General features: G+C 40.4%; 1 protein-coding gene across 2 annotated transcripts in view; it reads right to left on the reverse strand.

The window, feature by feature from the left end:
- The window catches only part of LOC134343939 (potassium/sodium hyperpolarization-activated cyclic nucleotide-gated channel 1-like), a 270,471-nt gene that overhangs the window by 74,693 nt on the left and 181,145 nt on the right, over nucleotides 1-14,633 (reverse strand). For both annotated transcript variants that reach the window (XM_063042899.1, XM_063042900.1), the window contains exon 5: nucleotides 7,236-7,382. In XM_063042899.1, coding sequence (XP_062898969.1) covers nucleotides 7,236-7,382 — 147 coding nt within the window. The remainder of the gene's footprint in view (nucleotides 1-7,235; nucleotides 7,383-14,633) is intronic.

A 14,633-nucleotide genomic window follows, 5' to 3' on the forward strand; every position in this document is an offset into this window, starting at 1 on the left:
AAAAAAAGGCGCCAAGGCTTATCAAAGTCCAAGTTCTTCGCGCGCAACTGTTGGAGCTCAATCGATTCGTGACAACCACCCGAATCCTGTTGACTCACGGCTCGGGACCACCCGAACTGATCGACTGGAGCCCCTCCGCACGTCCGCCGTCCTCCTCGTCTCTCCTCCGACCCCCCGCCAAAAACCCCCACCGTCCTCCCCGTCTCTCCTCCGACTCCCCGCCAAAAACCCGTCCCCAGTCATACGATACAGCATTATCATCCGAAAACAAAACGATACATGACCACCCATTGGCTAATAGCTCCCTGCTATCTGTATTAACCCAAGCAACTGTCTAGCTAGAGACTTTCTCAGCATTTAACATAACAAAGAAGCATTCCCCAGTATAACATAACAAAGAAGCTATTTTAAATTTACCATACAAAAAAAAAGACCCTGTACACCTTAAAGAGAACTGGAGTGTTTTTGACATAAAATTCTGATGCTATGTTGCTGGCAACAGTTTTGAAGCAGTGTACTCAAATTGCCAATAATATTTCAGAAGAAAATATACAGGCTTGCATGTTTCACCAGCTGAATTTATGATTTGCCTCACTCATTGGGTACTTTTACATCACGAGCCACGTGAAGCACATGTCAAAAACTTATATTTAATATTATTTTTTGCTATCAATAGCTCAGGCTAGAACAAAGTAGGATTTCCACCTATGTTCTGATCATATTCTCCTATCAGGGGGAAAAACTGCATAAATATGGACAATTTCTCCTTTTGGTCCCAGGTTATGCGGAGACTAAACTAAAATATCCATGTTGCGTAAGAACCTGATTCCACCTTTGTACTGGGTAATGGCCCCGAATCTTGTGGTAGCAGTAACTTCAAATAAATTTCCAATGAGGAACCAAGAAATCCTTATTTAAACTTCGTTCTTAGGGCTTCAATTCCTTGTCATAGTTCATGCCTAATTTCATCTTTTTTTTTTAGTTGTTCTTTGATTCATCAAAATATCTGCTTCAGCCTGCAGTAAATTGAATTATGCATGGTATTTGAATAAGAATCAGAATCAGATTTAATATCACTGGCATATGTCGTGAAAGTTAACTTTACAGGAGCAGTACAATTGAATACATGATAAATAAATATAAAGAAAAAACAGAGTTACATTAAATATATATATAATAGTTAAGTTAAAATTAAGTTAGTGCAAAAATAACAGAAATAAAGAAGTATCGAAGTAGTGTTCAGTAGGGTATGCCATATGCCCTTTCTCCCAGCTTTTCTGCCAAAATCCAGCTGGCCATAGTCAGACCAGTGCAGGACTGACTGAGCCATGCCATGCCCATATCTATGGAAGAACATTGTACAGTAAAACAAAAATGAGGACTAAGCTCCTCTTTTTTGACCAAACCCCAGTCTTTGGCACTGTTAGCCAAGCAGAGCTACTTCTAAGTCAAAATTAATCCAATGTTCCTGTTGATCTATATGTTATACACACTTATTATATATGAAATGACCTACAGCCAAACTGGCATTGTGCACTTATATTCTTAATCTGGCAATCCTCAAGTAAAAGCCACAAATTTAATTAGTCAAGAAAAATAAGCCACCTTATGCTTCCCTAGATTGACTGCAGCTGCTCTCCCTCCTTCAAATGAATAGAAGATACTATATGTTCACTGGAGTGCAGATGGGAAACTGTCAGGGAAGATTTCTATCTCTGAGCGCTGAACTTGGTGATAAATTATGTCAAGAATTGCTGGCAGTTCTAAACAAAATTGCTGGCATCTTTCTGGAAAATCAGGTTCAATTTAATTCAACACAAACATGATATCAAGGTAACTCAATAAAAATCATTCCTAATTCATGTAACTTATTAATTTCATATGTTCCATATTATTTCTACCTCAGCAACATATGAACTCTACCCAAAGATTTTTGTCTCTGTCATCATGTTGAAAAGTACAAGCACAGTCAATTGGAATAAGAGAGTATTATCTGCCTCTCTCTTAGTAATGACTAGGCTGTGACAATACAGCCTCACTAACACCTCCTTATACTTGGTATTTATGTACATGGATGTCTATTGATGTCTCTCAGTAGCAGTTTAGATAGTTGTTTCAGAACTATAGCTGTGTAAAAGATCACGGTAAAAAGTGAGGCAAATGATGAAGGAAACACAGGAGACTGTAGATGCTGTAATGGAGAGAACTGGGAGATCCTCTCTTTTCAGAAGACCGGGTCTATAGCATTCAGATCAGGTGATCTTGACCTTTATACAAACTCAAGTTGACACTTCCATAAAGCCACCAGATACACTAAAAGATAGTTTGTTGCTCAGTTGTTAAGTCGAGTCCAACTCTTCCTGACCTCATGGAACATAGGGATTTCATGGCAAAATACGGAAGTAGACTACCAGGCCTTTCTTCCATACAGATACAGCTGCTGTCCAGGTTGGGACCCGGCTGGGTTTGAACTCATGACCATCTGCCTTGAAGTCCAGTGCTCATACCACTATATCACTTTTAACCTCTCCCTACCTCAGACTATAGATCCCTCCTGCTTTAAGAAGACCACTATACCACTATAATCCTGGTACCCAAGGAAAAAAAGCTAATTTACCTAAATGACTAACACCCAATGATTCTAACATCTACCATCATGGAGTACTTTAAGAGGCTGGTCATGGCACACATTGACTCCAGCTTACCAGATAACCACATCTCAGTGCAATTTGCCTATCATGAAAACAGGTCCATGCACTGGGTAAATGCTAGCCCAACACTCATCTCTGATGGCACCTAGACTGTAAGGATACATACATCAATAACTGTAGCTTATTAGCTACAGTTCTGCCTTTAATACCATTATTTCAGGCAAACTTATCACCAAACTCCTGACTCTGAGAGTCAATGCCTCCCTCTGCAACTGGATTCTTGACTCTCTACCCAACAGACTGCAATCAGTAAGGATAGGTAGGAACACCTTCACCATGAATATCACCTACACTGGTGCTGCTAAAGGATGTGTCCTCTGTCCCATATTCTGCTCCCTGTACACTCAGGACTGTGTGGCTAGATTTTGATCTAACTCCATCCACAACTTTGTAGATGGTACCAGCATAATGGGTTGCATCTCAAATAATGATGAATTGGAGTACGGGAAGGAGATAGAGAGGTTAGTGACACTCTGTCAAGATAACAACCTTTCCATCAATGTCAAGAAAAGAGCTGATTATTGACTTCAGAAAGGGGAGCAGTGTCCATGTTCCTATCTACATCAACTATGCTGAGGTTGAGAGGGTCAAGTGCTTCGGGTTTCCAGATGTGGACATCAGTAATAGCCTAGCTTAGTCCAACCACGTTGATATTATGATCAAGAAAGCCCACAAACACATCTACTTCCTCAGGGCACTAAAGAATCTGGCATGTCCCCATCGATGCTTACCAATTGTTATCGACGCACCACAGAAAGCATTCTGTCTGGGATCATAATGGATTGGTATGGGAACTGCTTTGCATCTGACCACAAGGAGCTTCAGAATTATGGACACAGCTCAGCACATCACAGGAACCAGCCTCCCTTCTAAGGACATTGTCTATATTTCTCTCTGCCTCAGTAAAGCAGTCAGTATAATCAAAGACCCCACCCACCCCAAACAATCTCTCTTCTCCAGTCTTGCATCAGACACTGATAAAAAAGCCTGAAAGCATGTACCACTAGTCCCAAAGACAGCTTCTCTCCCACTGATATCAGACCCTTGACCGGATCTCTGGTATGAGAAGATGGAGTCTTGGCCTCACAATCAACCTTGTTATGATCTTGCACTTCATCATTTACCTGCACTGCACTCTTCCAGCAGCTGTTACACTTCATTCTGCATTGTCATGGTTCTAATTTATTTTTAATTCAATACACCGTGTAATTGTTTGATCAGTATGAGTAGTATGTAAGACAAGCTTCTCACTGAATCTTGGTACACGTGACAGTAATAAACTACTGTAGGCTCGCCACCAATCAGGGGTGACCATGGATGTTGCGTCTGAGCTGCCATGCCAGGCAGGACAGTACTATATGGAGAGCAAGCTGTTGCCCATACAGCAGCCTCCCCTTCTCCTCACAGGTGACGAATCCAAAGGAGCAGCAGTGGTGATTACAGTTCGGCACCCCAGCGGTGTTGCCAGGGTTGCTGGTCAGCAGCATTACACTCAGTGTAGAGTTGTATTAGGGACCCCAGCCCTGGACTTTGCCTTGGCATTAACTCACAAGGGTTTCCCCATGAGTGGGTATAGCCGCAAGGCAGCAGAGGCTTGAGTTCAGAGTTTTCCTTCTCCTAGATCAGCTGCCAACCATGACTGGTGAGTACCATCCACCTCTGCCTCTTCTCCTGTCAGTAGTTATGTTTCCACAGGGCTTATAGCTAAGCCACATGTGAAGGCCAGGAGTGGACTTGGTTGTCAGAGGTTATGGGAGATGTATGCCACTGGGAGCATTTAATAGGTAGGGGAAGTTAATCCCTACTACACCCCCGGCTATGACAACTATAAGCAACCAATAACCAACACCAGTAAATGAAACTCAGAGGGCTCAGGCATCATCTGTGCTGGAAAAGGAATAGTAGACGATTTGGGCTGAGTATCTGTATCGAGCCAACTATGAAGCATCTGCCCACTCCACTGCTGGCAAAACCTTTCAAATGCTGAATTGCCATGTCCTAGTGTTAAATTCTGTATTAGCAGCTACTAGTTAATACACTTTATCTTTATTGGTATAATAATGTGGTGGCAGGTTGTCTTTTTCGCACTAAACTTGAGCTGGCCTTTAGTAGAGACTGATTGGATTGAACGTTTTAGGCAATCTGAAACCACAATCAAGCAAAGGTGTGGCCACAGTATTAAAGAGCAAACTGAATTCATATTGAATTCACACTATAGAGGTAGGTCACAGCACTGATGTGGAAAATGAAGGAAATACTCCACTGGTTCAAGAGGCTACTCTGAGGAAAAGGCAACGCAGAAGGAACTCCATTCTGTATTAACCTTTGCCAAAGCTATTGCAGAAGTACATTGCACTTGCATGATTTCCAGAAACAGAAAACATTTACCAGTGTTTAAAATCCAATTCCCCCATCCTCACATGTATGAACAAATTATATCCTGGATTTCCCATTTCCATTCAAGTTGGAGAAAAGGTCTAAAATCCTGGAATTCTTGCCGAATAACACTGTGAAAATAATGCTGGGGTTCATCAGCAGAAGGTGGAGTGGGCAGAATAAATTAAAGTATTTCAATAAGTTAATTAATAATAATCATAAAATCAAAATTGGGAAAGGAAAAAATTAACTCTTCAACAGTTGACACTCAAAATATAATCCTGTATCTGACAAGGACTCAGCTCTGGAATTCCCTTCCTACATATCTGTCTCTTCACTTTTGTGTAAGCTCCTTAAAATCTAACTCTTATCCCATGTCCTTACACTTCCTTCTCCGGCCTGGGGAAAATTCTTACTTGGGCACAGTCAGTGATGAGCCTTGGACTGTTTCCTATAGAAATAATGATATGCAGTACAAGTTGCTGTTATGAATTTTCATGACAGTCAGTTAATTTTGTTTATAAATTAGTGTTAAGAATTAATTACTTTAAGAACCCAATAAGTCACTGCCACATATTGTACTCTGCTTTTAAGATTAAGTTTTGTCACAACCTGGAAAGAATCCAGCTTTGGGCCTGAAAGAAAAGGAATCATTGGAGCATCAGGAATAGATAAACAAACAGCATCAGCTTCACTTTAAGCCAGGGGTTCCAAACCTGGTGTCCATGGACGCCTCGGTTAATGGTAAGTGTCCCTGGCTTATAAAGGTTGGGAACCCCTGCTTTAAGCATACCTGCTCACCTGAGCAGAGTTTTTGACATACTGCTCTTTCAGCATAGGTCCAAGTATGCATTTGTTGAGAGTTAAGTAAACTCTTTTTGCTAAGCACTGAAAATATATGGATCTCTCATCTACCCTTGAGAGCTAACTCTCACTTCTCAGTAAGGGGGCCGAGACGTAACTAAGTTGTGATATTAAGCATGCCGGGTTTCAGCCGTGGCTCATTTGTTAACACTCTGAGCAAACAGGTTGAGCAATGAAGACCTGCTCCACAGATCTGGTATCCAAAATCTAAGCTGATAGCATGAGAGTTCTATGCTGTCAGAGGTATTGCATGAAATACTAGCTGTGAAATACTAATTCCCTTCTACTCCTTTAGGCATACATCAAAGAGGAATAAGAGTTATCCATAACTTCTGGTCAATACTAAACCAATGAGTATTTAAAACTATCACGCTTATCAAAGATTCAACAGTTTAAAAGTACTTAATTGGATGAATAGTGCTCTGGGATGGTCGTAGAAATGAAAGGTCAAGAGGAAATGTATTATTATCAGTATATATTAGAGGAAAAGATTTTAATTATTTTAATTAAATTCTGTTAGTTGGTTACATTTGGCTATGGTTGGCATGGTGGCATAACAGTTGGCACTGCTGCCTCATGGATCCAGGGACCCAGCTTAGATCCTGACCTCAGGAGCTGTCTGTGTGGAGGTCGCATGTTTTCTCTGGGGTTCCCCTGGAGCACTGATTTTGTTCCGCATCCTAAAGATGTGTTAGTGTGCTGTTGACTACAACTTAGCCCTCAGTACAGGGAACTGATAGAGCTAAGAGGGCGTTGATGAGCAATATGAGCATAGAGTAATAAGCTATAGGCCTACAAGAGAAAAGTAAAAGGGAATGAGACTGATTGGGTGCTCTGCTGGTATTTGGTATGGTTTTGATATGCTGAATGGCCTCCCTCTGCACTATAGAATCATAAAATCATGTTGTCATAGAGCACTATGGCACAGTAAAAGGCCCTTCATCCCATCTAGTCCATGCCAAACTAAATCTGTAACAAATCATAATAAATCTGTCAAACTACCACGCACAATCTAATATGAAGAATAATAATCCTGTGCTTTACTGAAATGACAGACTGTAATTTTAGTATTTTGTATTAAAACACAGTTCTTCAATATAACTGTCTCACAGGATAAAAGCCTTCTTATTTCAGTCACTGAAGTAATAACAAATGTCAAAAATTCCATTAAAGTAATCTAAGCTAAGAATCTAAATTCAAAGCTTATGCTAAAAGTGACTATTATTGCTAAAAATAAAATAACTCACAAAATTGAGTCAATGCATTTAGAAATATGCTTGTTACCTCCCGAAGTGGATCATTTAATTCCTCCAGAATGTTGTCCTCATCAAAAATTTTGCCTTGGTAACGGTGCTCATAGTAATCATGAATCTTCTGCCGCATATCAGCAGGCAACTTGTGGAAGGACATGTATTGTTCTACTTGCTTGTACTGAAATGAGAAACAGAAAAGTTAGGTAAGATTAGCAGAATTGCCTTGTACTGGGAAGGGCAGAACCAAACCCCCACAGTAAGATTTTATAAAATAACGTGATGTTAACCAAATTATTGGACAAAATGAAAATTAAATACACTGGCCAAAAATGTGGACATGTAGCACTGGTTTTGTTCCATCAGCATTATCTAGCAATTGTTCACTCGCAGAGTGGAACATCTGAATCAGGTAATACCTCTCTGGAAAGCTGCTTGCAAATCACCCTTGTGCATACAAAATGTTGCTTTTGGCATCCATGGGATGACATCATTCCCTTGACAGCCTGGTCAAAACAACGTTCAGAACAAGCCATTTAAATGTACCTTCTTGGAGCAGATCACAACCCCGAGCTGAGAATCTGAAGCAAGGGGATTCTGAATGTGCCTTCTTAAAAATATACTTGCTCTTCTTGAGAAATTACCTACCCTGTCACAGCACACTTCCAGCTGTTGGGTCTTCTTCAATAGCAGACTCTGCCTCTCCCCACCAATAGACATACTCTCCACTCTTGACTTTATAGATCCTTGCTTTGACCCCACACTTCCTCTGTAAGATAGGCAAATGTGATCCTCACCTATCCCTCAACTGCCATTACACACCCCAATGTCCAGCCCTGAAGTTCTGGATTTCTTTCCCATCTAAGTGAAGTTGCAGCTCTCTCTGCCAAACATCTCTCCACCAAAAATGAAATAGTTGGGGGAGGCGTGTTGGAGATAAGGAGGAGAGAGCTTTTCTGTGAATACAAAGTGGGCAAGGAAGTTAGGCCCCTCATGCAGTGGATTAGAAGATTTGTTAGTGCAGTGTTTTTCACCAGCTGAATATGCTGTTTGAGGCATGAAGCAATTTCTAGGCCCAGTTAAATGTACTGTGCAAATACTCATCGAAGCTAATCTTTAGAAGATGGTCTCAGTCCCACCATAGTCATCTTCAGGCAAGCACACAATAGTCCTGAGACCCTGCCTGGGTGGAGAGGATCTAGAAGGGAGGGTCTTTCTCACCACCAGCCAAGCAAGATCCTAATACTAGTTTGAAATTTCTATTGATGTGCTATCCTGACAACTGAATTTGAAAGTGTGCTTAAGGATCTATCCTGTAGTAATCTACCATCTTTTTTTTCCCCAGCAGACTGCTGCTGGATTGACATATGGTTAAAGATGTTCTTCCACATAAACCTTTCTGTAAGGGATTGATGGTGTGGCACACAACAGATTTATGGAAGGTTCCACAGCAAAATGGTGATTCTCAAACTTCACTGCAGATGGAACCTGAGCATGTTGTGACATGGTGTTTTCCCACCGAGGGTCAATCATGAAACCACACACAAAGGAAACCGACAGGATGGGGGATACAGAAGTATGTTTTCCTCCTTTTCTCTTAAGCTCTGTACATCATGTCTTTGTAAATATAGCCATTTTTGTTCTCAACATGAAATGGGGTATAGCTCGGGTGACTGCTGAAGTGTAGGAGCAAGGGACTGCATCACTGCAGATGTAACCCCACCAAGTGGCAACGTTCTTTACAATACTTGAAAGGGAGTGATACGAGCTGTTGTCGATGTTCATCTCTATACTGCTGCCTAACATAAGCCTCTATGCTCCATGGAACAGACATACAGTCATAGAAAAGTCTGCACAGAAACAGGCCCTTCAGCCCATCTAGCCCATGCCAAACCATTTAAACTGCCTACTCCCATCAACCTGCCCTCCATACCCTCACCATCCATGTACCTATTCAAGCTTCTCTTAAATGTTGAAATTGAGCTTACATGCGGCTTGTTCCACACTCTCGCAACATTCTGAGTGAAGAATTATCCCCTCATGCTCCCCTTAAACTTTTCACCTTTCACTCTTAACCATTGACCTCTGGTTGTAGTTCCACCCAACCTCAGTGGAAACAGCCTGCTTGTATTTACTCTGTCTGTATTCCTCAGAATTTTCTATACTTCCATCAAATCTTCACTCAATTTTCTATGTTCCAAGGAATGAAGTCTTAACTTATTCATTTTTTCCCTTAAACTTGTGCCCTCCAGACCTGGCAACACGCTTGTAAAATTTCTCTGTACTCTTTCAACCTATTTACATCCTCTCGCTAGGTAGGTGACCAAAATTGCACACAGTACTCCAAATTAGGCCTCAGCAACGTCTTATACAACTTCAACATAACATCCCATCTCCTGCACATAGAAACAAATAAGAGCTGTGCTCTGTGTGAAAGAAAATCTGATGTCATACTGAGATAGATTTAAAAATGGAAATCTTGTAACCAAATGATTACACTTGAATGTACTTCCTTTGTAAAATTTGTTTAAAGAATAAAGTACAGTATATGTTTGGGAACAAATTGCAGAAACTGCATTGTATTGGCTTGAGGTTAAAATTAAGTTTGTTTTTCAAATTGAATACATTATCTATCATAAAACTTTGACTTCAACTATGATAATCAATTTTCACTTCATACAATATTTTCCATTCAGATGTTGGAAAGAATTACGGCATGAATTGAAGATGAACTAAAAACATAATATTAAATAGTTAATTCACTTTCAACCATTCAATAATTACAATGTTTCCATCACTATTTGTATTTGATTGCTCATCCAATCAGAAGAGGAGGATAGGAGAAAGTATTAAAGCCCATTATACTTGTGCTGATCTTTAGTTAAAGCTAACAGCAGCTTAAGGGACCCACATTCTAACTGTAATATTTTAATGAAATATGCTACATTATACACATATCATTAAGTGTACATTGAAAAAAGAACACCACAGCATCGTATAAGCTCTTCAGCCCATGATGTTATGTCGATGTTATAACCTATTCTAAGGTCAATTTAACTCTTCTGTCAAACATAGCCCTCCATTTTGCTATCATCATGTGCCAAGCTAGAGTTTCTTAAATGTCCCTAATCAACCTTTGCCACAACCCATGCACTCACCACTTTCTCTATATATAAAAAAACGACCCCTGACATCCTCCATACTTTCCTCCAGTCACCTTAAGATTATGCCCCTTTTACTAGGTGTTTCTGCCCTGGAAAAGAAGTCTCTGGCTATCCACTTAATCTAAGTCTCTTATCTTCTTGTATATCTCTATGAGGTCATCTCTCAACCCCTTTGCTCCAAAGAGAAAAGCCCTAGTTTGCTCAAACTATCCTCATAAGGCATGCTCCCTAATCCAGGCAGCATCCTGGTTAGTCTCCTCTGCATCCTCTCTAAATCTTCCACATCCTTCCTATAATAAAATGACGAGAACTGAATACAATATTCCAGGGTTTTGAACTCAAGCCCTGACTAATGAAGGCCAACACAACATATGCCTTTTTAACCATCCACAGTTTCCCCCCAAAACATCTATAATACAAATAGGAGTAAAATCATAACACCACACTACCTATCCTTTCAAGGTGAACTCCCTCCAAATGCATCAGGCAAAGACTTACAAAAGATTTCCAACATAATTTAGGCCATGTTTCTACCATTGCATACCAAGGAATGTACCAGCAATGTGCCAGCAGCTGAAGTAGGACAAGGTAAGGGAACAAGGGCTGGGAATGGTAATATGGGGATTAGCAAACCAGAGATCATGAAAAATTCCACTAAATTTTGAAAATGATTTTAATAAAATGTTAATTTGTTTTACGGGACCACAACAATTGAGTGAAGATGTTTATAAAAGGCAAGAAAGATTCACAAATTGACTCACATCCTTCTAGAAAGGAACAAGCCAATCCTTCCCAAGATCAGCCAGTCATATTCAATCCTAAATTGCACAATTTCTCTCACTGGTCCTAATGACTTACCACTTAGCCACACAGATGTAAACAAACCAACATTACCTTCAAAGGATAGAGTTCTCTTCTACCTGTATCTGCCCTGTTTTTCCAGAAACATTCCCACGTGAAGTCAGGGTTACTAATTACAAAAGGTTTTATCTTAACTAAGATCTTATATAGCTCTATTTCATTCATGTGAATTTACAGCAATTTACAGATGAAGAACAATAATTCATAAGTAGTTAATGAAATAATAAGCGTGTTTACATTCTGACACACTAAGTTTGACAGCACCTTCTGGTTCCTGGTGGGAGGCAATATTTCTGAAACGTCTTTAGAACAACAATAGCAAATTTTCAAATGGTGTCTATGGAAATCTGTTGCAATGTTTGGTCAACACATACAAAATGCTGGAGGAATTCAATGTTTAGTAATGAGATTGGATGATTAATGAACTTAATGATTAACAGTTAGTGTAGGAATATTCATCTTCTAATGTTTAGTAAGCTTTGAAAGGAATCGTATTTAATTTATTTTTCTTGTGGCTGAGAACAGATAAATCACTGAAAATACTTCACATTTTGCATAACATTTTGCATGCTGCTGCCTCAAATCCCAAGATCTGGCTCGGGGCCTGTACTGGGGATGTAACTGGCTCAAAGTGGTCCAAAGGAATCTGGCTAGGTAGCCTAACATGCCACCCTTCCACCCACCACAGCTCATCAAATCATACAGGCATTGGCAAAGCCCTATTTCTGGAGGAGCCTTATGTCCACTGCAAGCTTGAGTCCAAGAATGGATCCAACCAAGTTTCTTGCCAGCAAAGCACACAAAATGCTGGAGGAACTCAACAGGCCAGGCAGCATCTATGGGAAAGAATACTGTCAATGTCTCGAGCCGAGAACCTTCAGCAGGACTGACCCACTTAACTTTAAAATACAGAAGGAGAACTGTAGAACACTCTGTTGCATACTTATATAAAAGGCCTTGGCATTTGCCTTTTCTTCCATTTGTACCGGTACATCACAGAAACAAATCATTTGGCACAGGGATGGCATGCCAGTGTTTATGCTCCATTTGAGCCTCCTTCCATCCTTCCTCCAAAATATATAGGAATCCCTTCCTCCTAATACCTTCACCATGTCTGTTTCAGCTTGTCAATACTATTCACCAAGATCACGCTCTGTGGTCGAGAGCTACACATTGTCATCACACTTCCTGCAAAGAAGTCTGTTAAATTTGTAAGTTGTTGGATGATTATCTCATATCAATGGCCGACATTTCTGATGCTCCCCAGGAGTAGACTTAGCAGAAAGTATTCAATGCCTAAAAGTTGTGATTGAGAGGCTAAAAGCAGTATGAAAGATGTGCAAGGCCCAGAGAGCAGAAGTCCCCTGCCTTATTGGTCTTCTCCTTACTGAGTGGAATTACAGAAAAAGCATTTTTTCATAGAGAATTGGACAGTAGGGAACTCAGGATGCTAAAGTTTACATACAGATTATTTCATGCCATCGAGGTAATACACGGGAAAAGCAATAACAGAATGTCTATAATGTTACAGTTACTGAGAAGGAGTGCAGGTAGACAATAAGGTGCAAGGTCATGACAAAGTCAACTATAAGGTCAAGAGTTCACCTTATCATAGAAAAGGTCCATTCAACTGTTATAAAACAACAGGCTAAAAACTGTCCTTGAGCCTGGTGGGACATGCTCTCAGGATTTGTTTTAATCTGTAAAGCAGCCAGCATAATTCCACTGGGCAGAAGATATAAAAGCCTGAAGGCATGGATCTCTGGACTCAAGGACAGTTTCTACCTTACTGGTATAAGACATTTAAAATAGTTCCCTCGTATATTAAGTTAGACACTTAAACTTGCAGTCTATCTCATTAAGATCTTGCACCTCATTGTTTACCTGCACTGGATGTTCCTGGAGCTGTTACACTCTGTTCTGATTTGCATTATTATTGTTTTATCCTGTTCTATCTCGACACACCGTCTAATAGTCTGATCTGTATGAACGGCATGCAAAACCTTTCCAGTTCCTTAAGGGTGGCATAGCCAGAGGAAGTAGTGGGGACAAGTTCCCACTATATATTAAATGCTCCCAATAGCATGCTTCTCAAATAGCCTCAGATAATCAAGTCCAACTCGTGGCTTCACGAGTGGCCTAGCGACTAAGCCCGGTGGAACTGTTTCTACTGACAGAAAGGCAAAGGCGGGTTACTGATGCCTTAAAACTGGTCGCTTTGGGCATCAGCAGTGGCTGGCAGCTCATCTGGAAGAAGGAAAGCTCTAATCTCAAACTTCTGTTACCTTGAGACTATATCCACCCATGGGGTAGGCTGCAGGAGTAAGGTGCAAGGAGAAATCCGGAACTGAAGTCCTTAAGGCAGTCCTACGTTGAGTTCAATGCTGAGAATTCCTGTGATGCCGCTGGTGCCAAATTGTAATTGCCAAAACGCTGTGCCGCTCCTTTGGATTCATCAGCTGCATGGAAACGAGGAGCCTACTGCATGGGCAACAGCTCACTCTCCATATCATACTGCCTTGGCTTGCGCACCACAACGAGATGGCAGTATCTATATCCAAAGGGTTTCCATGCAGTTTGGTACATGGAACAACAATAAACCAATCCAGATTCTAATTCTGCCAGTCAGGAGGGGGGAACAAGAGAGAGCATCTAAAGTGGGAGGCATCTTTGATTATGTTGGCCGCTTTTCTGGCCTTGTATTTGGCAGGTGGGTATCTGGCTGCTACTGACAAATTTTCAAACCAACTTTTAATCATTTGGCAACAAAATTACTTGCTTAGTTGCTTGCTGACATTTTACTGGAGCACTTCCCTCAGGTAGAATACATGGTGTTTTAACCTCACGCATTTCACAAGCTTCCTGGTACTTTTCAATTAATAGAAGTTAAAAAAGGAAATGAGTCATAGAAGTATGTACAAAAAGTAATTATACACTCAGCATCACCTGCAATGCTTCATTTGTAATGTGAGAGAACAGAAGATAAGGCATGGATACAGACAGGCCTCATTACAACTGCAATTAATTACTTTCAAATTTATCAATAATTTAACTTATTGTTGAAGCTTGTTGTCTCCTTTATTGCTAGGGTGATTATTGCAACAATTAAAAGTTTAATATTTCAAACGCAAATTGATTAAGTTGATTAGAAATGCCAGATGGTCTTCCTGACCAGAAGAAATGAAATGAGTCCATTTCCAACAACAGCACTTTTTCATTCCAATCGTACCTAAAGTGGGACCTTCTCCTCAAAATAGACAGCACAAAGCACTGAGTCCAGCCTTTTCTAAACTCACAAACCCCTTCGACTCTGTCTTCAACCAAGAGGGATTATGGAGAATTCCAAACAAATTTTTGCTGTTTTCAGAAATTCATTACATTCCATAAAATACTACACAGTGACTTGC

This window comes from Mobula hypostoma, chromosome 3 (assembly GCF_963921235.1).
Source record: "Mobula hypostoma chromosome 3, sMobHyp1.1, whole genome shotgun sequence".
NCBI lineage: Eukaryota > Metazoa > Chordata > Chondrichthyes > Myliobatiformes > Myliobatidae > Mobula > Mobula hypostoma.